The 23,879-nt window shown below is 38.6% G+C and overlaps 1 protein-coding gene across 3 annotated transcripts in view; it reads left to right on the top strand.

Annotated features, from left to right (window-relative positions):
• TACC1 (transforming acidic coiled-coil containing protein 1) overlaps positions 1-23,478 on the top strand; it is a 51,715-nt gene extending 28,237 nt beyond the window's left edge. For 2 of the 3 annotated variants that reach the window (XM_072399772.1, XM_072399773.1), the window contains 10 exons: positions 3,516-3,576; positions 6,007-6,166; positions 6,243-6,289; positions 13,683-13,775; positions 15,287-15,363; positions 16,144-16,187; positions 17,272-17,432; positions 18,131-18,237; positions 18,654-18,774; positions 19,379-23,478. In XM_072399772.1, coding sequence (XP_072255873.1) covers positions 3,516-3,576; positions 6,007-6,166; positions 6,243-6,289; positions 13,683-13,775; positions 15,287-15,363; positions 16,144-16,187; positions 17,272-17,432; positions 18,131-18,237; positions 18,654-18,774; positions 19,379-19,447 — 940 coding nt within the window. In that variant the 3' untranslated portion in view covers positions 19,448-23,478. The remainder of the gene's footprint in view (positions 1-3,515; positions 3,577-6,006; positions 6,167-6,242; positions 6,290-13,682; positions 13,776-15,286; positions 15,364-16,143; positions 16,188-17,271; positions 17,433-18,130; positions 18,238-18,653; positions 18,775-19,378) is intronic. The other variant, XM_072399774.1, reaches the window with a different exon arrangement.
• Positions 23,479-23,879: the final 401 nt, after the last annotated feature.

The raw sequence follows: 23,879 nt of genomic DNA on the forward strand, positions 1-23,879 counted from the left end.
TATAATATTTTAGCCATGGTAGGAGCCTAATGGACCAAGTCTACTCTTTGGCTTTTTACAAGCATTGGATACTTCAGCAATGAGATCTCACTGCCAATATTTCTAAATTTATTCTCCAGACTTGGATCTCACCATTGGAGTCTCATGTAGATATAGGAGGTTGTAGAATGTTTTTTTTCAAAGATCTACCAAAAATTGGTAGGTTTGCTTATAGTGAGTTTAACTAACTTATGCATAACTTTCCCCATTGTACCTTATAGATTGAATGTTCAGGACTGTCTCAACTTGCTGCATCATCCTCCAATGTTTAACCACCCACAAAGAGAACTGTGACCAATTGTAAAAAGTGCTTTCAAGATGACCCCATGACAGTGGGGGGTTGTTGGATACAGATTATGGCTGTGTTTAGCTCTGAGTGTGTGTAATTACATTGGACATTCAAATGAAGATTTATGTCACCTTCTATCTAAATGTCAAATACAGATTCCATAACTGAATGATTTTGCTTGTTAAATATGATCATCCTTCACAAATAAAGTTATTAACAAGCAGAAAAGAACTGTTAAAAATTTCTAACACTGGGAGTATTCTTTATCTCTCATGGATAATGACTTGTGCACATGTATTAAACTTCGAGGAAGCCTTTTATCTGAAGCTGAAGTTTCCTCCAAATCAGATCTTGATTGGCGTATCGTAAATCCCTGTCTTTGAAGGTTTATACTTTGTTTTCCTTTAGATCTATGATCCGCTTGGAAGATTTTTCTATGACTTTGATGTTTCTCTGAACTTGTGCCCACAATTGCAGTTAATGTGAATTAATAATCCCCAGTCTCAATGACCCTTTTTAATACTTTTTTATCTTAATAAGCTTTCTGGATGCTGCTTGACATTGAGCCCTAGGCTAGAATCTATTGTAATAAAAAAAAAAAAAAGAAATACGCAAATTACAAAAGGGAAGTTTGGGAGAACTGTAGAATCTTTGTGGGGTAATTGAATCACTAGAGCCGTCAAACCCAATAGTGTCCCAGGTTAAATGTTATTCAGGAACATTAGTTTATTTTTCATTAAACACTTTGGTGGATAAGTGTTTAGGGGAGAGAGGTAATGAGAAGGAGCTGCAACTTGCCTTGTTCCCACTGTACAAATCCAGCAGCAGAACTAAAAGGGAGTTGCAATTATTAGCAGTGGTGCCATTGTGCTCAGCAGAGGCGGACTGACTAAAAATGTGGCTGGTGAGAATGAATTTAGCCTTCTTGGAGGAGGGTACACATTGGTGTCATTATAAAAAATCCTTGCAACGTGTCCCACGTTTGTGGCTCTCTTCTCCTGACTCCTCTTTGCTGGGGCTAAGCAGGGTCTGTTGGGCAGGAAAACCTTCCACCCTTTACATAGAGTAAAGGCCAAGGACGGGAACTCTTCTTAGCTGGTGGGCACAACCTAGATCCACAGAAGATCAGGATTGTGTTGCAAACCCAGGACTATCCTGTGGAATCTGGGATATTTGGAGGGTTTGTTGACAACTGCCTCTCTAAGAAGGATTTCCCTCAATTTGGAGAGACAAGAAGTATAGGAAGATCACTCCACCAGAACATAAATCAACCCTTCCCCACCAACTAAAGGTTGCATTTCGCTTTCATAAGGATATGACATTGGTCCCTGAAATGGAGAATGGTCTTTTTACATTTACTGAGGGGCAAAATTATTTTCAGTTTTTTTATTTGTGGTTTACTTACTCATTAAACAGGGATGGAAAATCGTCAGGTTCCCTGACTCTATATAAAATGCCATCTAGTTTCAAATTTAAAGGTGCACCTAAATTCTCCATCATTTTGCCCAATGGGTTTCCAAAGGGTTGTAAGAAAACACTGTGCCAGAGGGGGCAAAGGGCTTTTTCCTCACAGGCCAATGCGACTGAAATATATTGGGCTGATGACCTTTTAATGGTGAAACTTTAACATTCAGACCTCGGTTAGACAGGATCTAAAGCAGCTTTTCCCAACCTCTTTGCCATAGGGGAACCCTTAAAATAACTTTCAGGTCTTTAGGGAACTCCTTCTATAATTCCTATATCCACAGCTCACAGTACATTAGTGTGATGGTCAGTGGGAAGAATGCTTCCTAAATTGTTGGTCATTGGGAAGAATGTCACCCAAGTGATCATTGGTGTCACTTGAACTGAGAAAAACAAATTGTCTTAAGGAACCCCTAGCAAGCTCTGGAAGAACCCTGGTAAAGATACACCAATCTACACTCATTGATACATGTTGAGCAATATATAGCTATCTGGTGTCTATTCAATCCTACAAACACAGATGTCTTCTAGAACCAGCTTCTTTGCAGTCTTAAGATGTTCAGACCAAATTCCAAAATCTGCAAAGCAAGTTGATGTTGGATGATTTGAAAAGATACCACACCATAGATCATGTCCTTTAGGAAAGTCCACTTTTCATCTTGCTCACCAATCATTGCAACACCATGGCACACTTTGCACAGACCACTTTCTTTAGCCCATAGAACCCTATCCCCACCTTGAAAAGGCCAGTTGTCTGTGTTTGCTTCTCAGGTTAAAGATTCCCAGTCCTCTGCTAAGCCCAGGCATAAAAAAAAATGGGTGTCTCTAAATCTAGAAGCATGAGGCCATGGAACAGACTATAGCAAATGCATGGAAAACAAAAGTATATGTGAAATAATGAAAAAACGAACATCTTAATAAACTTTTTAAAGCTCCATGTTTTTTTTAACACTTTCATTCCATGGCCACAAGACTGCATGGCCTCCCTGCCAACCCTTCTGTGGTAGGCATTTCCAATGGAATTGTGCATTCCAGTAGCCTTTTCTTGTAATTTTCATTTCTACAGTGTGCGTTAGTCAATGAAGCAAAGCAGCACTGGGTGGGGAATGTGTGGGATATGGCATCAAACCGTGAAATGTATAAGTATTGTGTTCTGTAGGATCTGCTTCCATGCTTGGCCTGGTCAGAATGCTACAGGAAGGGAGAAGCGTTGGTGGGATCATAGCATAGTTCACAAAAAAACATTTATCGGTTGCTTAATAATAATAATAATAATAATAATAATAATAATAATAATAATACAATATCTTATTATTAGTTTTAAAGTTTACATATACATTAAGCAGTTGGTGACAACTTTTTATCTAATACATTTCATTGAATTGAAACACCCTGGCTTTCTTTTCTTTTTTTATTTCAACCTACAGTTGGTGACAACATTTAAACAGTTGCCAGCCTGATATGGAAAATATAATGATGAGCTTTTAAATTGCACTGTAGATACCCAGTACCCATTTAGTGGCTGTTTTATTGTTTGTAAACCAATTTTTATTTTCTGAATTATTTGTATTCCTGGCATGCTGAAAGATATAGAAGCCATGCATGAGCAGATTTGAGTGCATTCCTAGCATTTTTTTTTTCTTGTGCAAAGTTTCCTTTTGTAAGCAGTCTGAGATGTTGCAGCGAATGTGATGTAGTAATTCTACAATCATTTTTTTTCCAGGAACAGCTGCAAGGTCCAAAATTATGAAGGATCCTCTCTGGTTTTGGATGTCTGCAACCAGGTTAGTAAACCTAAACTATTGCCAGTTTTATTTTGTTTACTACTATTAAAACTGTTTAAAGCACCAATATATTACAATAAATAGGGGTTGCAGATAATCTGCATAAAAACCAAGTACAATCAATGACACAGGAGGAAAAGAGTACTCTGTCCAAAAGCGCTTACAATCTAACAGGTGAAGGAGAGTAATACACTATAGAAGATGAATATGGAAATGTGGCTAAGAGACAGATGAAAACTCATGGTAGGTGAGTTTTAAAGGCTTTAATACATTTGTGAAAAGTAGGAGCAAGTCTAATAGGAGGAAGGGAGTTCCAGAGAATGGAGGCAGGCCTAGAAAAGTGTTGGAGCCATGCACAGGAAGAGGTTGAGAGTGAGGAAGTCATTAGAGGAGTGTAGGGGTATATTTGTGTATCACGTCAGAAATGTATGTATTATAATATTCAGTTCAACTCTTTCACCTGTATACCTTTAATGGATCCATTTAGTTCCATAAAAGAAGGAGATCAACATTAGGGGCCAGTTAGGTGCTGTGATAAGAGATATGCTGATAGGAGGAATTTGTGAACATTAGCTCATCAGTCTGCTGCTGCATATTGTCTGGTCACAAGTTTGGTGGAAGACCCGTTAGTCCATTCAGCATGGTTCTGTGAGCCCAGGTCAATGTGATGATGCACCCTCCAGTGGTTGTATTCATGATCCACGATCCTGCACAAAATAGATAAATTATTCTGTGCATTATTTACAGATAGTATTAAAGAGGAACTATACTCAAAAACAGAAAAAACAAACAAAAACACATTAACCTTCAATCCCACAGGGAAGTCTGATCACTCCGGGGGTGTCCGGCATTGGGTCCTGCGTCATCTCGGCATCCGTCCTTGAGCCGTCTTTTTTCTGGGTTCTTCATTCTGCATCACCCGACCCAGGCACAAGATCGGGTGACGTTGGATGAAAAAAATTTGCTGATCTCACTGCGTATGCGTGAGATCGGCATATTTTTCTCTTTAATCAAAAAGGCGCCCAAGAGCCTTCCGGTATGCCTGACGTAGGTATCCTGAGGGGCTTTGCGCTCCTATTCATTCTCGACCACCTAGGCGTCCGAGAATTAGGGGGCGGTGCTGCACCTTTTAGAACAAGGTCTACAGCTCTATAGCAATGATAGGTCTACAGGTCCAATTTAACTGCAGTATGAGAGTACAGAGTGTGAGCTCTCTGGCCTTGTCTGCTATTTCTTTTTAAATTGCAGAACAGGCTGAGCAGCAAAACAAATCCTTTCTGGCAAGTAAAACAACTCCCAAATATGTATTTTATCTGTGTATTTAGCAGTCTGCCAGGAGTTCAGCTCTAAGCATTCCTGTCTGTCTCACCCTGTTGGCTTTGTGCCACTGTTTATGATTTCTAGCACTGAATTGATTCTTTCCTGGAGCTTTGGCTACATTGTAATAAGCTTCTAGCATTAAAATGTTTCCTTCCCAGTCTATATAGTAAAATGTAATAGGCTTCTAGCATTAAAATGTTTCCTTCCCAGTCTATATACTACATTGTAATAGGCTTCTAGCATTAAAATGTTTCCTTCCCAGTCTATATACTACATTGTAATAGGCTCCTAGCACTGAAATGTTTCCTTCCCAGTCTATATACTACATTGTAATAGGCTCCTAGCACTGAAATGTTTCCTTCCCAGTCTATATACTACATTTTAATAGGCTCCCCACACAGAAATGATTCTCTCCCAGTCTATAAAATACATTGTGAAAGGCACTCAGCACTGAATTGATTCTTTACTACACCTATAATACTTTGGGGTTGATTGATATTAAGAAAATTTAGGTTGTTTAGCTAGCAAGGTGAATTATTACTTTGCTTACCTAGGTAAAAACTCACTTTGTTAATATCACATGCAGGAAATTAGAGACTAGAACATGGTTTTTGCTTGCATTTAATTGGATGATTGAACAGAGTGTCATCCTATTCACTGAAATGCCTATTTAGAGTGGTAATTCACTTTGCTTTGCTAGAAGCAGATCAAGCAGGATGTGCCCAGTGACAGTATTAGTGTCATCCTATTCACTGAAATGCCTATTTAGAGTGGTAATTCACTTTGCTTTGCTAGAAGCAGATCAAGCAGGATGTGCCCAGTGACAGTATTAGTAAGGTATCCATATGCAGATAAAATTAATCGCCGGCTTTCAGAAATTTGCTTGGAGTGGTTTTGGCTTCTTTATCATATGAAGCATTGCAGCAGACAGAGATCTGGGTAGATGAAGTTATATGCAAATCTCAAATTTTTATGGTCAATCAAATTTTGTTTTGTCCCCTCTTAACGAAAGCACGGTAATTTATTTTTCATGTGTGCATGAATACATTCCTAACATGGCAAAGTTGCGATCTAGCACAGAGTTCCAGTCTAATAAAAATCTATTTCCAGCAAGAAGACGATTCTCCCAGCATTGAGAAGCGAGAAGGCCAAGCTACGGATGAGGAGAAGCTGGCATCTGCTCCAGCTAACAAGCAGACCGACGCTGCCGTCAAAGTTCAGCCAGAGGAAGAACAGGAGTTTTTTGAGTGTCCCAACGATTCCTCTACAGGTACAGGTCCTATCACCAAACTGTATATGACGTGCCAATGCTTTCTTCCTGCAATAATAAATGGTTTGTGTTTTAGGTGCCGCAAAGCTATCAAATGCAGGTGACAACAACCCCCCCACTAATGTGAGTACTTTTATATTTAATATGAATATTGGTATTATCTCAGTGTCCACTATCTGAGCTGCTAAGATCTCTAAGTCCCAAAAGTGTATGAACATATGTATCTAATAGAAAATGTTCATCATATTTTAGTTTTTTATTCTCCATTGTCACCTATACTCCTCCCAAGTTTTCCCATAAATATTGCCAAATATTTAAACATCACCAATGGAAACCAAGCTAGGTAATGTACTTTTCACAGTAAAGAAAGTCTTGCTTGCCATAATAAATCAGCCAGCTTGTTGATATAAGCGAGGTTTGGTTTTTTACTCCTTTATCAAGGATTCTTCCCTTCTGTCCACACCAAGCATGCTGATTGTTCAGTGGAAAAGTTGAGGTCATCTTTCTGCTCTCTCTACCTATCAGATTGTTCTCTTTCATTTCATTTACATGCAACCAAGCTGTTGTACAGGGGATTTCAAGACACTGATACCAAATCAACTTCAGATTCACATGCTAGTTGCATAAAACATACATTTAATAGTGAATTTATAATTATACATGTGTATTTGGTTTTATCTTTTGTATATCCATGGCTAGCTTTGAGGAGTTCTGTGTTATAATAGTTAACAATTCTAAATCCTTGCATGTGCCAAATTGAAATGTCTGACATGTATCTAATGCAACATTTGCATGTGGTTATTTTGCTTGTAATAAGTTCATCTAATGCAAAAATTAATGTAATATATTGCAGCTTACTGGTCTTCAGATGTGCTGACTGCAGAAGAAATACATCTGAACAGTTCAATTTTATGCTACCGTTATCACATATATGGCGGTCATAAAAGCATAATATATAAAATTCACAATGTATAAAGCTTATATATTGTACGCTGAGCATTTCAATTCTATTACAAGGGAAAAGTGCCTACAAGAAATTTCTGAGATGATCAGGTCACCATGAGCTTACAGTCTACACTATGGAATTGATGACAGGAACAATTGCAAAGTCTAACATTAGCGATCCAGCAGTACTTACAGGGAGCGCCATCAAGTGGGCAACAAGGGGTACTTCATTACTGGGCCCAGATTAAAAAAGCTTGACTTTTGTAATGCTGGAACTTTTGGACCAGGAGGAGGGGGACCCAGAAAGTTTACCTAGTATGGGGCCCAGACATTTCTGATGGCAGTCCTGGGTACTTATGTTCATTAAATGAAAAAAGCTTTATTTTTCTAAACTACAATATAAAAGTCCCACCGGGGACCTTCTCTTTTGACGCATTTCACAGGTAAAACGCGTTAGAGAAGTAGGTCCTAGCTGGGCAGTTTTTTTTCCGGCCTGAACAGTTAAGCTTTTGTGTTCAGTAGCCCCTACTCCTTGCATGACACTTCTTTATCGCATACCAGTATGTTGTCTCCAGTGTACTGCAAAATGTCATTGCCTGGAAGGACTGATAGGAAGTGAAGGTAAATCTGCCTAATAGGGGCACACACAGTAATAAAAACCTGACAAAAGTTCAACCCCTCCCTTCTACCTCTATAATGATAGAAAAGCAATGTGCCCCCTCTGTAACCGCACCATATACTAGTAGTCATAGGGGGCATATTACTAGTATGATGCTGCCTTCTGGTGGAATGTTTGGGGAATAGCCATTCCGATATACATGCATGAATTAGGCAGAGAGGTGCATTGAACCTGCATTAGACCTGAAATTTATGAAGGGGATGTTAATTCAGAACTGGATACAAAGTAGCCATGAAGCTAAATCCATTCACTATTACAAATTGCCCCTGATTTAAGCACAGTATGTGTACAGCTGCACACAATTTGTCCTGCTTGTAGGATTGAGCTACAGTACATATTACAGGTGTTTTGTGTTTAGATCCTTTCTAAGGCTCTAAAAGGAATTGTAGCTGTTCTATTGCAGTACCAAAATTGCAGATTGAAAGTGTGGGTCACAAAATCAGACATTGCCACTTAGAATCAGTTTAGGAAAGGCCATGCTGAAACATACAGCAACTTCTGTAGTACAATAAAATGTATTTTGCTGTAAAATTTCCCAGAATCTTTGCAATCTTTATAGTTAAAATTAAACTCCAGGTACAATTTTTTTCTTTAGTATTAGGATTCCTCTATATACAAAAGGACATAGATCCATTTGTATGAATTATACCCAAATGTTATCATAAAATGTGGTGTGATATCATCAAAACCTCTATAGAGAGCAGAGCTTTGATGGGGCTCAGCTGTTCCACCTAATATAGGTTCCATGCAGAAAACAAGAGGTGGGTGGCTACAAGACCTGTCGTCCTGCAAAAGGAAGAGCAGCAGCAGTGATTATTCTTTACTACAGGAAGCTCCTGCACAGTGGCAATGTATAAATGTTTTTTTTATGCTGGGTTACTGAACAGATCTGATATCTGGAGGAAATACACAGCAATGCCTAATGCCAAACAGCTCAAAAATATTCCAAAGGTCCCTGTGGCTCTTCCAGTCCATTTTTCTGTAGATCGCTGTCTCCTGTAGCGGAATGATCAGCTGTGTAAATGAAGATGACAATACAGGAATGTTTTTTTTAGGAAAGGCTGTGCAAGGCTGGGCATAGAGACCTTTTTAGCACAACTGAGGGCAAGTATGTTCCTATGTAAGGGGGTCACACTAAAAGATAGGTTTGCTTGGTGTATAAGTCAAACAAATGGGTTATATAATGAGAATCTTTAATGGTAGATATATTTCCTTTTCTGTTTTCATTGCACTCATTTACTTAATGCTCCCCAGATTTCTAAATCCAAACCCTTCCTGCAAGGTATATTATCAGCCAGCAGGTGGCAGCAGAAGTGCTTTATAATTAGGATACATGTGTACCAATTGCACTGATTGACTTTCTTAGTGACCACAATGTTATATATTCCATTAAATGCACCTTTATTTGTTTATTGAATCTTGATATTGCAGTTTTATTGGCAGCTGCATTTCGACACCGAACTTCCCAGGTCCCCCCTTCCTGCAATGAAAGGCTCACTTTTGAATTGCCATTTATTATGAGAGAATGCAGCAGGAGCAGTGAGGGGGCTGAGCCAGGCGTTCCAGTAATGATATTTAACCACAGAATGCCTTGACATGTATTCAATGACATTGGGTGGTTCCAGCCACAATCGTCCACCCATTTTAAAATGTCAGTCTGGGTGTGTTTCAGATGTCAGTTCTCAATAATGATTCATTGGCTATCATTAAATAGATGAACAGCAGGTCCGGCGGATAACCTAACAGGCCATGGGAGTATAAAGGAGTCATCTCTAATTCTAGCCCAGCAGGGTAATACCCTTCTTTTAACAACCAATTGCCTTAAAGGTCAGCTTCCAAATTTAACATTATTATTTACAGTTGCAATGCCAAAAAAAGTATTTGATGTAAAAACTTAAATAGGCTTTCATTTGAAATCCACTAATTAAATTTCACAACAAAAAGTGTGCAAAATATTTGTGTTTTTCTTAATTTTTTTAGTAAAAAAAAAAAAACCTGTCCCTTGCAAGCATTTTGCAAAGCTTTTCTCTTTCTGCAGAAGCAGAGGTCTCTCTGTAAAAGTCTGTAAAGCTTATGCTTCCTGGCTATTGGATAGCTTTAGTTCTCACTTACATGGAGTATGTTGGACCGGTGCAGCCAGTCTACTGCTTCAATACAGAGATAAAGGTGCTTTTCTACAGCATGTCAGAACAGACAGGCTCTTCTACTTTGGATGTGGCTGCTTTCTAATGACTGCAAACTAAAAGATTTTGCACAGCTTTTATTTTGATGCATCTGTAATATATTTGCTGGTTTCAAAAGAAAATTCAATTCTGAATTTAGCTGAATGTTTTGGACAACACAAAAAAATCCCCCTGATTCTAATTACATACCTTGGGCTAAAATTACTCCTTTGACTTTCACCAAGCTGACCACAGGTCTGGAAGAATGAATTTAGCTGATCACATGACCACATTTAATGGATTTAATGCAACGTTATTCCTTGTGATCTCTATACTGAAAGCCTAGGTGGCCTAGATACAGGATCCAATATAAGGACCTGCAAAGTGTTTCATTGCATGAGGGCCCCAGATCATCCCGGGCCAATAGAGGCCCCCACATTGGCGCCAAGTCATTTGGCGGGGGACTCCATGTTAGTTCTGCACAGGGTCCTATTCCCAGGACTGCCTAGATAATACAGTCTCTGGCTCTTGGTGATCATTGTAGGTTAATATACACATAGTAACCTAACACGGCAAAATATGCGATTGATTCAACAAATTTTATCCCTTTTTTGTTTCCATTTAGTTTGGATTGTTCAATGAACTGCTACAAAAATGTTAATGAATTATCTTTTGACCAAATCCTAACAGCCGAATGGAATTATCTGTGTAAATTGCTTTTTTTGCCATTCTTAGTGGTTGAAACTGATTGCCAGCTGTAGGATGGTATTCAGAGCGTGTGCAGCATTTAGGCAATCGGGCCCTGTTTTCTAGACCTGTGCTGAGATCAGAGGATTGGCGAGTCACAACCAGGAATCAGAGCAAACATAGCCATCAACATTGTAAATATAGAATACTAGTTGTATAAAGAAATAAGGCTTTTACATATTCACACACATTGATAAGAGTATTTATCTCGTTCACCCACATATCTAAAAATATTTATAATAGTATAGTTCACCTTCAAAGGACAACTAGATTTCAATACAGGTTTTAGAGAGATATACACATACAATCAGTTTAATGTAAATAGTATTATCAGTAAATGGTAATGGGTTTTACAAACCTTGGACTTTGTATAGTTTGTTATTTTATGAACGAGAGAGCAGCCATATCTGTCCATTACAAGGCTCTACTTCTCTTCCTGCTTAGTAGTGCTGCTCAGTGACTGGTATTACACCTTCTCTGTTCCAGTTCTGACCTCAATTAAGAACAGAAGACTTTCTAGAAGTCTATAGGTATTCTGTCTGGCCATTTTCATGTGGATCACATAAGGATATTAAGTATATAAGAAAGTTCTTTCTAGCAGATATAGACAACAGTCTTGAGATTGTAAGCTCTTTGGGGCAGAGTCCTCTCCATTTCCTGTGTCACTGTCTGTATCTTTCTGTCATTTGCAACCCTTATTAATTGTACAGCTCTGCGTAATATATTGGCGCTAAATAAATCCTCTTTTTTATCAAAATTACTCTTACTAATAATAATAATAATATCTTTATAGCTCCCTGCTGTTGGGCAGATTAGTAAAACATGTGCCTATTTTTATTGCTCCCCATGAAAGCACCATCATCTGCCATCAACATTCTTTTCTACTCCTTCCCTGTATTTACAGGAATAGGAAAGTTTTCCTGAATATTTTTCTCTTTGACAGTGGTGAGTGACAAGACTTCCAGATGGGGCTAGGATCACATATCTGACCACTCTTGAAAGTCCATGGTTAGCTTACCCGAGCATATCCCTGTATGATGATGTTGGCCTAAGCAGCTTGGGGCATGGATCAGGGGATTGAAGTATATAAAGATATCCCCATAAGTATCCATAGAAGAAAATACTCTGGTCTTTAAAAGGTCTGCCACTGGTGGAGTTACGTGTTTTACATCCGATGCCCTCATAGACCATGGAGAAGGTTGTCTACCACCATCTCCCCTGTACCAGGCTGTATCACTGTGTAACCCATACACAAACCAAGACATAAAAGCTTTATTGGCCTCATGTGAGCAACTGAAAATATGGAAACACAATGAAGAGTTCTACCAGCTTACAGTCATTATAGACAGAGGTCCCCTAAACTATAGCCAGCCATCTTCAAAACAAGAGAAATGCAAATGATAGTAGACACTTCTCATCATACCCCCAAAACATATCCAGCTGCCATAAGATCCCAATGTATTTTTATGCCTCCAGGTTTATTGCAGGGCCCTGATAAGTGTTGGAGAGGCGCTCCATCAGATGGTATATATAGTGTATATTGCTTGCCAAAGCAGATTAGAGCTGATTAGAAGACTCAGCAATAGCTGGGATACGTTAAAGAGGATTATCTCTTCAATGTCATTAGAGGACAGGGCAGAGTTTATCCCAGGGTCTGTAGACTGTGAGCAACAGATATTGTTATATACCTCACCTCCATAAAATCTGAAGTCTTATAAATGTTAAGGTTACAGTGTTAAGGTTACAGAAAAAAACAATCATCAGTTGGAAGTTTTTGTTGTCTTACAATATTGAATTGCATCAAATGTATTATACTGTAAAATATGTTCTAGGATCATGCACAATAAAAACTTTCAAGGAGGTGAATACTTTTTATAGGTACTGTATGTATAAGTTTGATCAGTGTAGTATATTGTTTTACTTCCACCATCTACTTTTATGTTTAGGTATTATGCTGCAAAGGAAATAATGTGAATGTAATGTGAATTTATGTAAAATATGTCATGTTATTTATAATGCCGGGGTCTGTGGAGTATTTTTATAACCCAGGACAATGCAACCGAAGTGAAAGGGAGCTTCGTCTATATTGTACATCATATACTGGAAGCCAGTACATTATGCTGGCCATACACTGGTCAATGGGTGCATAACCAGGTAAATGATTAAAATCTCCCAGATATTAATTATTTACATGGTTACTATCTATCTAACCCACTATTCTTTGTCTACTTGATGCCACCCCTTCCTCTTTAAATCACCAATAGTGGGAAGCTCATTGTGCTGAGTTACAATATTGGTGGTCAAAGTGTGTGGTGTAAATTAGGAAAAGATGGTAAATTTTTGATCCGTGTTCAACCTATATATCACCTAAACAATGATGAATAATGCCCAATTTTCTAAAAGACTTGCATAGGATTTAATGTTTATAATAAATATAACTTTGAATTTGTTAAAAATATAAACCAATGAATGGCCAGCATTAAATAAAACCTTGTATTTCTTATTCTATTTGAGGACTCCAGCAGCAAGTTCTCAAAGTATATTAAGGAATCTTCTGCTTTCTTGCTGCATATTCCTCTCTGTAAAACATTAAAATAACTTGACAACCCAGCACCAAAAGTGTGATACTTTCACATTGACCTTTAAAGATGATTAAAAACACATTGCAGCAGGAAGATCTTACTTCCAGAATCTAGCAAAAATAAAAGCAGCCAGTTGCAAACCTTTCCAACGTTTAATCATATAAGTGAAAGCTACGTATCAGCCTGTGTTGAATAATGCAGAGGTCTGCTATATGCCTGGCTATGTTCCATAGAAGAGTCAGCATGGTTGATACTTGCTTGTGGCTCGTACTTGACCTTTTATCATACATGCCCCCGAGGAACCATTTTTGAAGCCTTTTACTGGTAGCACCTAAAGATCGGTCTCTCCAAAACTTGCAAAAATTACTAGGGAGTGAAATATGACTCTTATATCTCTGCAGAGCAGCAGCTCGGTCAGCTTAGAGAGTCAAAACCCTGTGGATGTCATCTATCTGAGAGATCGGGCAGCTGTACTCACTCTTATTAGAGAGGAGGTAAAGCCGGGGACTGTCACAGTTGTCATAGTTGTCCATGCATAGTGACCATAAGTGTTCATTCATACAATACATTTCTGCTCTCGTTTTTAGATGTGCAGCATTACAGTCCATGTTCTATCTATGTAAATCAATTTTATATTATGTTAGTTTGGGAAGGTGAAGAAGGCCACCTTTCCCGATGGGATTTCCATTGGACCAATGTCTTGAGTTTCAAGCTCTGGCCATCTACGTCATAAAATTTAAGCATGTTCCCATCCTGTTGGATCTCCCACTATTTACTGAGACACTGGTGGTTATAATATCTCACTGCTTGGATTCCACCAACACCCTGACTCTTGGACTATTTAAAATAAAGTATAACCCTTTTTAAAGGGAAAGTCTCTCTTCTACAGCTTCCATTGTCATGTCTCTGTAAATGTTGCCTATAAGGGTGGTGGCACATTGGCTGTTTTTCAACCATCTCCTTATCTGCTCAGGATAGTTACCAGATGATCTGATGAGATTTCTATTGAATTTGAGGTTTTTCTGAGCACTGTGTTAGAGGAACAGAAAGATGTTCTGTATACACGGCTAATGTTTTAGGAATCAACTTGTGGCTCAGGACCTCACATAGGATTCCACAACCAATTTTTGTGGTTTCCAGCTCTTTGGAATTAACATTGGCTCTACGGGGTGGGTGTTAATAGTAACACATCTCCTGGTAAAATAAATTGTTCATAGCTCAGGTTCCTAAAAACAGCACATTATGGCCCCTAACAAAGTTTGCATAGTTTCCCCATGATAAACATTCACTGCTCTCAGTGATGAAGTGGTGGTCTTATTAGCAGCACCTATAGCTCTGGCTGATAATCAACCCATCTGCCACTCATCGAAATCTTGCAGATCGCTCTTCATCATTGCTGTTTCACCCATTGTGATAATTGGTATATTGGTCAGTACTGCTTCTCTCACAAATGCTTTAACCCATTTTTATTTAAATTGTTAGTTATTCATTGATGTTCATTATTCTCATACTAATTATTAAATGCTTCAGTGTAAGTGTAGCTGTAATAGGCATAAAGGTTATGTGTCTGTTTCTTGTAAGGTTACAATGGTCTCAACTGAAAGCAAATGGAAACCATTTGTGTTGCCTGCAGCATCCAAAGATTAATGTTCACCATCTGCAAAGAATGAAGTCTTAGGTGCAGTTACCCAACTCATCCATTTCAAATCCAATTCACTCGATGAGTTGCACAAAATTTTGATATTCTATGGTTCCCATTGGAAATCCATATTTTTTTGTCCAACTGTCTAGAATGGGAGATGTCCTTTGCAGAAGGTTTAGCCTGTACATACACATGTGTTAAATAGGTGTCCTGAATGTAAAGTTCTAACCTGAACAAAAAGTTGACAGCTGTCATTTGATTGATCTCTGTAGGGAACACAATGATTCCTTTTCTTTCAGTGTTATGATAACCCCATTATATGTAACCCAGAATTAACATTTTGTTCTCTGCATTTGTCAAAAGATCATAATGAAGGAGCTTGAAGTGAAGGACTGGCAGGCACGCTATGAACAGAGTCACACAGAAGTTCTAGAAATGAGGTATGCAATTTTTCCTCTTGTCAGTTTTTGATCATATTTGCTCTCAACGTGTCGATATTTGTGGAAAATGTGGAACAAAAATTGATTGGGCAGGGATGGTTTACCATCGCTCTTTGTCTAGGCTTGCATTACTGTTAGTATGGGAACTAAATGATAAGTGTATGGAAGTTGATGAAAACAAAACATAAACTGCAATCAAAATGCAGAAATTGGCTTGATGATCTGGAAATCACATGGTCAGCAACTTAGCTTCCAATGCATGTTTCCAGCATTCCAAAAACAACCACACAAAATCCTATTAGTTGTGGCTAGCTTGTTTATTTGTGAATTACTTTGGACATAGTTCAGACTCTAAGCCAGCCTAAGGAACCTGTAAAATAATTTCATGGTCTCAGGGGAACTCCTGCCAGTTTTTTGGGGTCAGTAGGAAAAAAGCCCCCTAAATTGGTGGCCATTAAAAAAAATACCCCACATACAATTGTTAGAATACAACCTTTATAGACAACTACAAACATCATTGGAGTCCTACAGCTGGTTCTACCAAGTGGTGTTGGTTCCAGAACTATGTAGGCATTACCAATGGAAGGTCAATGAGCCACAGCAAGGTAACCTAGGCAATCTATGAGGAAATCCTGGTTGAGAATGGATGCTCGAACCATAGGGCCCCAAAAATAAGTCTGAAATGTCCTGTACACTTGCATTCATAATGTTCAGACTTTTTAGGAATATGGAATATGCTTTGCTAATGGATGGTATAACCTTTTTTTCATTTTCTTGCAGGAAGATTGTTGCCGAGTATGAGAAAACCATCGCACAGATGATAGGTGGGATGCATTATCATATTACCTATTATAAAACAAAAACACAAGGGATCTGCAAAGAGCTGACCCCGATGTGGAAGGCTCCTTTAAGGGGTCACACATTTGTGCCTAGAATTGCATGCTAAACTTTTGTCCTGCTTTTTACTGTTTAGCTAACATTTTTTTTGTTTTTTTTTTTTACTTCGTTCCTTTATATAGTGATAATAATTGTTCAATGATCCTTATGGATTTTTCCTGTCTGGTAAAACTATTTGTTTGAAGTTCTATCACCAAAAAAATGGAAAATTTTCCCAAAAACAATGTAAATTCTTCCACTGCCCAGGCTGCTGTAATAAAAAGAAGTTGCCATGTGTAGACTCCGAAATCTGGTATTTCTGAAAACATCACCATTCTGGTCTCACTGTGTTCTCCTGCCATCCCCTACATCACTATAGAACACCGAAAGGCTGAAGGGGAACCAGTGGATCAAACTTCTGAGTTGTCAGATTCGGAAAAGTCTTTGGGCAGTGAGCATTTACCATCTTTTTGTCAGGAAATTCTTTTGCCAATTTTATCTTAGTGTCACACTCCCTTTATTTAAGTTAATTTATCATTATAATAAGAAAATGAAAAATGGTCATTGCTGCAAAAAAATGGGAAAGAAATACTTACATACCTACTTGCTACCCGTGCCATCAGAATGCTGCTCTGTTCACTAAGACTTCCGTGCAGAAGTCCTCTAGAAAAATGGCAACTCCTGGAGAGTAGATCTTTGGTTCTCCACAGAACTTCCTGGTTCCACCTACTGACTTCCACGTCACTAAAGAACACAGGACCGAGTTAATTGACACTACTAAAATTATAGTATTTCCAGAGGACGTCAGCACGAGATATGTCCTGATCAGTGCTCTGACTGCTGGTATAATTAGTGTAATTGGATACCATAATTATAATGAAGCAACATATTGTTGTACATATGACCTCCAGTATTTTCTACAGGGTGTCATCCATATCTTTGTCCACATTTCAGCCTGCCAATTCTGCAATAATATTACATTGTGTAATTTGCACTGATTTTTCTTTGTAATCCCCATTGTTTCTGTAACAGAGGATGAGCAGAGGAGCAATGTTACTGCACAGAAGAGCCTACAACAGGTTACTCGAGAGAAGGAACAAGCCCTTGCTGACCTGAACTCGGTGGAGAGATCCCTGTCTGATCTCTTCAGAAGATACGAGAATCTGAAAGGTGTCCTAGAAGGTTTCAAGAAGGTATAATGCCTTGATATTACTAGACCATAGAGAGTGATACCTCGAGTACCTGCCATGAAAGTATAAGTCTAAATAGGTTTAAAATTAAATAAATATGGTTTGCCCTACCACTCTTTAGATCAATATATGATCTGTATATTTCTATAGGTAAATATATAACCACCCCTATAAAATATTAAAGTTAATGAAAAACAAAAGTAAGAAAGAGAAAGGGGCTTCCAGGCTAGTGTGCAGTGAATATATTTCATGAATATTGTTACACGTACAATGTACATTAAAGCATTTTTATATCCATCCCCTATTAGAAAATCATGGGGTGGAGACTGCTGAGCTATACAGAGAATCTCTGCTCTGAATCTTAATTCTATACACCAAGAGAACGTCTTGTTACGCAACACGTTTCACCTAATAACTTCTTCAGGGGTATATAAATGAGACGTATATACTTTGTTTAGGTGGTGCTGAGTAAAAAAAACAGCAGTCTGTTTTTCAGAATCATAAGTAAGAAGAAAATATATCCTTGTATGTGGAAATTTAGCTAAGGGAAATACCAAGAAAGGTGCTGGAAGCCAACAATTCTAGAGTCAGAATCGGATATATGTCTCAGATTTGATCCATAATAGGCACAGAAAAGAAAAGCACCTCTGCTGTTCTTAAAGTGAACTCAATTGTGTGAATGCAATTTATGATCCTTCCAGAATGAAGAGGCACTGAAGAAATGTGCACAGGATTATTTAGCCCGGGTGAAGCAGGAAGAGCAGAGGTACCAGGCCCTGAAATTGCATGCAGAGGAAAAGCTGAACAAGTGAGTGCTGCCGGACTAAGTGCAAGATTTTTATTTTTTTATGTATCCTCCACTTACTTAGTAGTGTAGCCATTTCTTTATGTTATTTAGAATAATAAATCACCTAATAATTGTGTGTGTTTGTACAGCTTCTGACTCTGTGCCCCTGGAGTTGACCCCATCGCTAGTTTTTTGTGTGCACTTTCCCATTTACCAGGCAGCTTCATCACCCTCAAATGAGAAGGCAATATTAGGCAGCAAAAAGTGCCCATTGAAATTGAACCTGCTCTATGTATTTAGCAAAGAAATGCATCCTTTATTATCTTTATACTTCACTAGTTTTTAATCTTTCTCCATGAAACAGTTGGGTGTCCTTTATAGGAAAGAAGTTCTAGAGTCTGTAGGAGGCTGTATTTTTAATGATTTTATTGTCACAGAGCCAATGAGGAAATTGCCCAAGTACGGACCAAGGCCAAAGCGGAGAATGCAGCACTAACCGCCAGTCTGAGGAAGGAGCAGATGAAAGTGGAATCCCTGGAGAGAGCACTGCAGCAAAAGGTACTTTCTCATCTTATACATACATTATTCATATCACTTTTCAGTTGAGCTAACAGGTAGAACAACCTCTGGAATGTTTAAAATTATTCTTTGCTTGAAATATTTTTTAGGTAAAATATGGGTACATTGTGGTGCATTGTGTTTTTATTCACATCAATTATTTCTTCCTGTGCAGCCCCATGGGTGTAGGTTGTACAGGAGACCTTGATTCCTACTTTAAATCCCAAACCTGTCATTCACCCAAGAAATGCCAGAATCTCTGCCTACTAAGGTTCTTGCATTTACCAATTGAATAACAGGGTTAAGAGCTAATGCTAGGGGAGGCCTGGGCTATATCTTGACTTGAAGTTGAAAACTGGCCTACAGCTTTGCTGGTTTAATTCACTTGCTGTAAACGACCCCTTCTATGTTCATTTCCTATATTACTTATAAATCTCCCTCTTTTACTTTCAAATAATTATCTACTAATCGTCAATTATTATAAAATGTCGGAATGTGCAGCTTTACTTCATCCAAAAGTGTGGCTGCAAATCCTTCAAACCTGTCCATGTACTAGAAGCTGATTTAAAACGTAATTTTACCTAAACTGATATTTGTTTTCCAGAACCAGGAAATTGAAGAGCTGACCAAGATCTGTGATGAGCTGATTGCCAAGATGGGGAAGAACGATTGAACAATGTCTTTCTTACTACTGCAGTAACAACGTTCCCCACCCTTTCTACCTGCCAGCCAATCAGCATGTGCCATGGAAACTAAAACCCACCCCACAGGAACTTTACACTAAGAGAAGTGTACTTCTCCATTTCCAGATATAAAGAGCACATTGCATATGGATTCTGACCTAATAATGGCGAATCTTCCCTCTTATAACATCAGATATATGGATTCCTCATGGGCAGCAAGGCCAGTGAAAGCTCTACTTTGTATATATGTCACCTTCCTGGTCATGTGATAATTCTTCAAATTATTGTTCTTGATACATGTAGTTGATGCTCATATTGTGCTTCCCATTAATTTATCTTACCAGCTCAATTTACAGTCTTTGGAGCCATTTTTGCAGTCCCTTTTATAAATGTACCTGATCTAAGATGATGACCAGCCAGAAGTTCCAGCAAAACTTTATAATAAGTAATGTCTTTTACTGTGCAGCAAATCCTATTTGCATTGCTGACAGGAAACTGGAAGGTAGGCTCTAGCAGCTCCCATAGGTCCCAAGGAGAGCCTGCAGATGTTGTCTTGTGGGGAAGAACCATTTTACTAATAATGTTTGACAATCCGTGCTCATCAAGGGGTGACCGTAAGACTCTGTCGTTGTAGATGTCTTTCCCATATATGATGCAAACCTGCCTGGTCAGAGGATCTTATAAGAGGATTCAGAAGGATTTACATGTGTCTTTAATGATAATAAGGATATATTATTGGCAGGTCCAAGAGACAGCTTAGTATGGTTGAAGTGAGATGACACAGTTTTTAATGGTGTGTAAAGTATTTACGTTTTAAACCGAGTTGGGCAAAGTGCAGTAATACAAGCCACCAATCACACAGAATTTCTCACCTATCCGGCACCATTAAAGGTAAATCGTACTGTTTGGCATGAGTCGCAGTGCACCTCAGTATCAACTTTTTCTTTGCCCCTAATTAAACCAAATATTCTGGAAATGCTGTAAATTGCTTTACAGAGAATGTCTACCCGCTGTTTCAAAGGAAGTCCCTTTAAGTCTTGGCATGGCTGTAATGATTGTGCAGGCTGCGTATCTGTGGAAATACAAGTTCTAGAATGCTGCCAGAATATACTGGCATAGAGTGCCAAATCCAGTAAAGTCCTACTGTGCCCCATTGAGAACACAATGTAAGAACGTGTCTAAGTAGCAGGTCATCTGCCTTTGGTGTGGCCAGTTGTATGGGGAGCCTTGAGCATATTAGCAGTGCTGTCCACTAACAACCTATTATAGTATAACTCCAGCTCTTTGCAAGATGTTGATAATGTAAAGAAGTGCAATGAGGTAATACGAATACAGAAAACATAAATAATAGTTTTTTATAGCAATGTCTTGCACTGGATTCAGAAGTCATTTGTATTGTCATAGCCACTAGATCCTTCCATATAATTGGTCAGTCATACATTTTTTTTTTAAAGAAACCTATTGGAGATAAATACAAGAGTTGTCATTACCGGCTCATTTTTGTAGGTGCATGTCCTGGAAGCTGTCATTCTTATCCTTTCCTTACTACCTGGTGAGTTACTAACTTACAACCAAGCAGAATATAAAACATCAGGATGCCTATGCACATATGTCTTCCAGGTTGATGACCCAGGCATTATTGTTTGGATAATGAGGACAATCCGCGGAGCCTGTATCTGCAAAAACAAGTCAGCTGGTTCTAAATGTTTCTCCTGACATGGTTTTTTTTAAACAAACCTGTAGAAATCTACCTGGCTAATCTGAGATGGCTGATGGCTACACATTGGCCAGGAACCAACACCGCAGGAGACAACATCTGCCAACATTGGACAGGATCCAGAATGAATGATCTAAATGTTCCCTTTGTATATTATAAAGGTCAAGTTATATACTAAATGATCACATGCTGTAATCTATACATTGGTGTTTACTTAAGGAAAGCCAATTGGCACCATCTTAGTTTATTACATTTTCTCTAAGTTGAAAATATGTTGGCAGCCACCACCCTAATTGCGGTGTTTCTCACCATCAGAGTCTTGTATTAGTCCTCCAGTTAAATAGTTCTGGATTGTGCCACCGACAGGTCAGTAATATAATCCTGTATTGTGAGCACACCGGCCCTGAAATAGTCCCGTTTTGTGCGCACACCGGCCCGGATATGGTCCCGTATTGTGTGCACAACGGCCCGGATACGGTCCCGTATTGTGCGCACACTGGCCCGGATATGGTCCCGTATTGTGCGCACACTGGCCCGGATATGGTCCCGTATTGTGCGCACACTGGCCCGGATATGGTCCTTGTGCGCACACTGGCCCGGATATGGTCCCGTATTGTGCGCACACTGGCCCGGATATGGTCCCGTATTGTGCGCACACTGGCCCGGATATGGTCCTGTATTGTGCGTCTATTGGTCATGAAAGTTTATCCAACCCAAGTACTGTTTCACACACTACTTTCTTATCTAGACCTACAAAGTGAGACTTTTTGTTAGATCTAGCCAGACTAGAAGAATAAACTTTGTTAATATTATTCTTTACCTGCATATATACTCTGTGGCCAGTGGGAGAAACTGATATAACTTCTGGAAAACCATCTAAACCTACAGCTACACTGGCAATTTTTAATCTATTGCAATTGAGATATAAAAGCGACAGTAAGAAATCACTTTATTAGGTTTAGAGTTATTCACAGGAATTTTATGATTCCTTCAGGTTACTAAAAACACTATCAATTCATCACCGAGAAAATCTGACATTTCCTCAAACATTCCCTTGTGGGAATCACTTACTGCCATTGAGGTAGCTGCCATGGTGCATTTAGTAACTATCTGTTGCAAATGATTGCAGTATTGTTCATTCCTGCTAGATTAACTGCTATTACGTACTACCTGTGTAGCTTAGACCATAGGAAGCCATCTCTTTAGTGATCTGTTGATACTTCCAGCAAGTGACTGCAATTTTGGTAGAACCAGTGAGCTACTAAAAATTCTGTGTCGTGCTCTATCCTAATAAGAAAACCGCCAGCAAGTGCTTAAAAACATTACCTGGGGAATTTACTGAAATTTGAACTTTATCCACCAACTGATAAAGAATTTACCAGAGATTTACCCTAATCCCATTGTCCTTCTTGCCACCAGTTTCGCGATGACTGGTCCCCCCCCAAGCCTCTTCTTTTCTTACCACCTACCTTTGGCCTTATGTACAGTGTAACAACTGTGGTGCTACTGCTTAGGAAGTTTTTGGATAGGGTATGGGTACCCTGGATTAAGGCAAATATTATTTTTTGGAATATTAAAACCTTTATCACATGAGAGAGGACATTTCAATATGTAAGAGGCCCAGAGTTTAGTTTTATGTTTTTCAGTATAAGATTAAATAGCCCTAATGGCATCCAGTTTGGTTATGTAATCACCACTTCCATGTCAACATTTTACTGAACACAGAAAAAAAAGACAATTCGTATTAAATAATAAAAACATCCACCCTGAATGATTTCACCGCTCTCCTTTCCAATAAAATAAGATGGAGTTGCTCCGTTGTTGCCTATAGAATAATAATTTGCCATAACCAATTGTAAAAATGTTTCTGTCCCCCTCTGCCACCCAGCCAAATACCTACTAACAATGGAACAGCTTCTAATTATTCACATTTATTCAGAAAAAAAGTGACGGTGGCCTTTTATTAAGGCTCATTTTTTGCTGCTATTGTCAGTTGCAAAAATAAAATGGATATTAAAAGATTTATTTTTCCAGGTAAATGGAAAACCAAATAACCTTTGCCTTTCGCAGAGCTGAGTCATAGCTTGTTAGAAGAAAAAGAAGATTCCTGGCTTCATAAGCATATATATTTAACCACAGTATATTTTCTATACAGCGGACTTTTTTATATGTTCCAGCAAATACTTGATTATTCTCACACAAGCAAGATCAAACAAGATGTTGACTAATATATGAAGGCATATATATATATAAATCTATTTTCCTTGTTTGTTCAATATGTATAAATGGTGTTTCAAAACTGTCTTTAACGTGTGTTCTCTTTATTTAAATCAGACGTTATACTCTTGCTTCAATATAAATATGGTTCACGTTTCTTGTGGATGTGAGGAATATTTAGCTGTCCTTTTTGAGGAAAGAATCTCATATCCCTAATACTATACATGGGAGTGATTGGATAATGGCAGCACAGACCTGGGAATGGCCGGGCTTTGACGATGTAGCCTATTCCATCACGAGCGCACACAGAAGAACCAAAGCAGCAACTTGAAGATAACCTGTATTAAAGGAAACGTGCAGGCTGCCATTTCTAACTTCTAAAAATTCTAGTCATCTGGCTTTTTTGGTTTTAATACTGTCTATGTCACCGATCTATAGAATTACTGATCCACACTTGTCTGCTTGATCCACCTAAATGTGCATAGTCT

Source organism: Pyxicephalus adspersus, chromosome 2 (genome assembly GCF_032062135.1).
Source record: "Pyxicephalus adspersus chromosome 2, UCB_Pads_2.0, whole genome shotgun sequence".
In the NCBI taxonomy this organism is placed as follows: domain Eukaryota; kingdom Metazoa; phylum Chordata; class Amphibia; order Anura; family Pyxicephalidae; genus Pyxicephalus; species Pyxicephalus adspersus.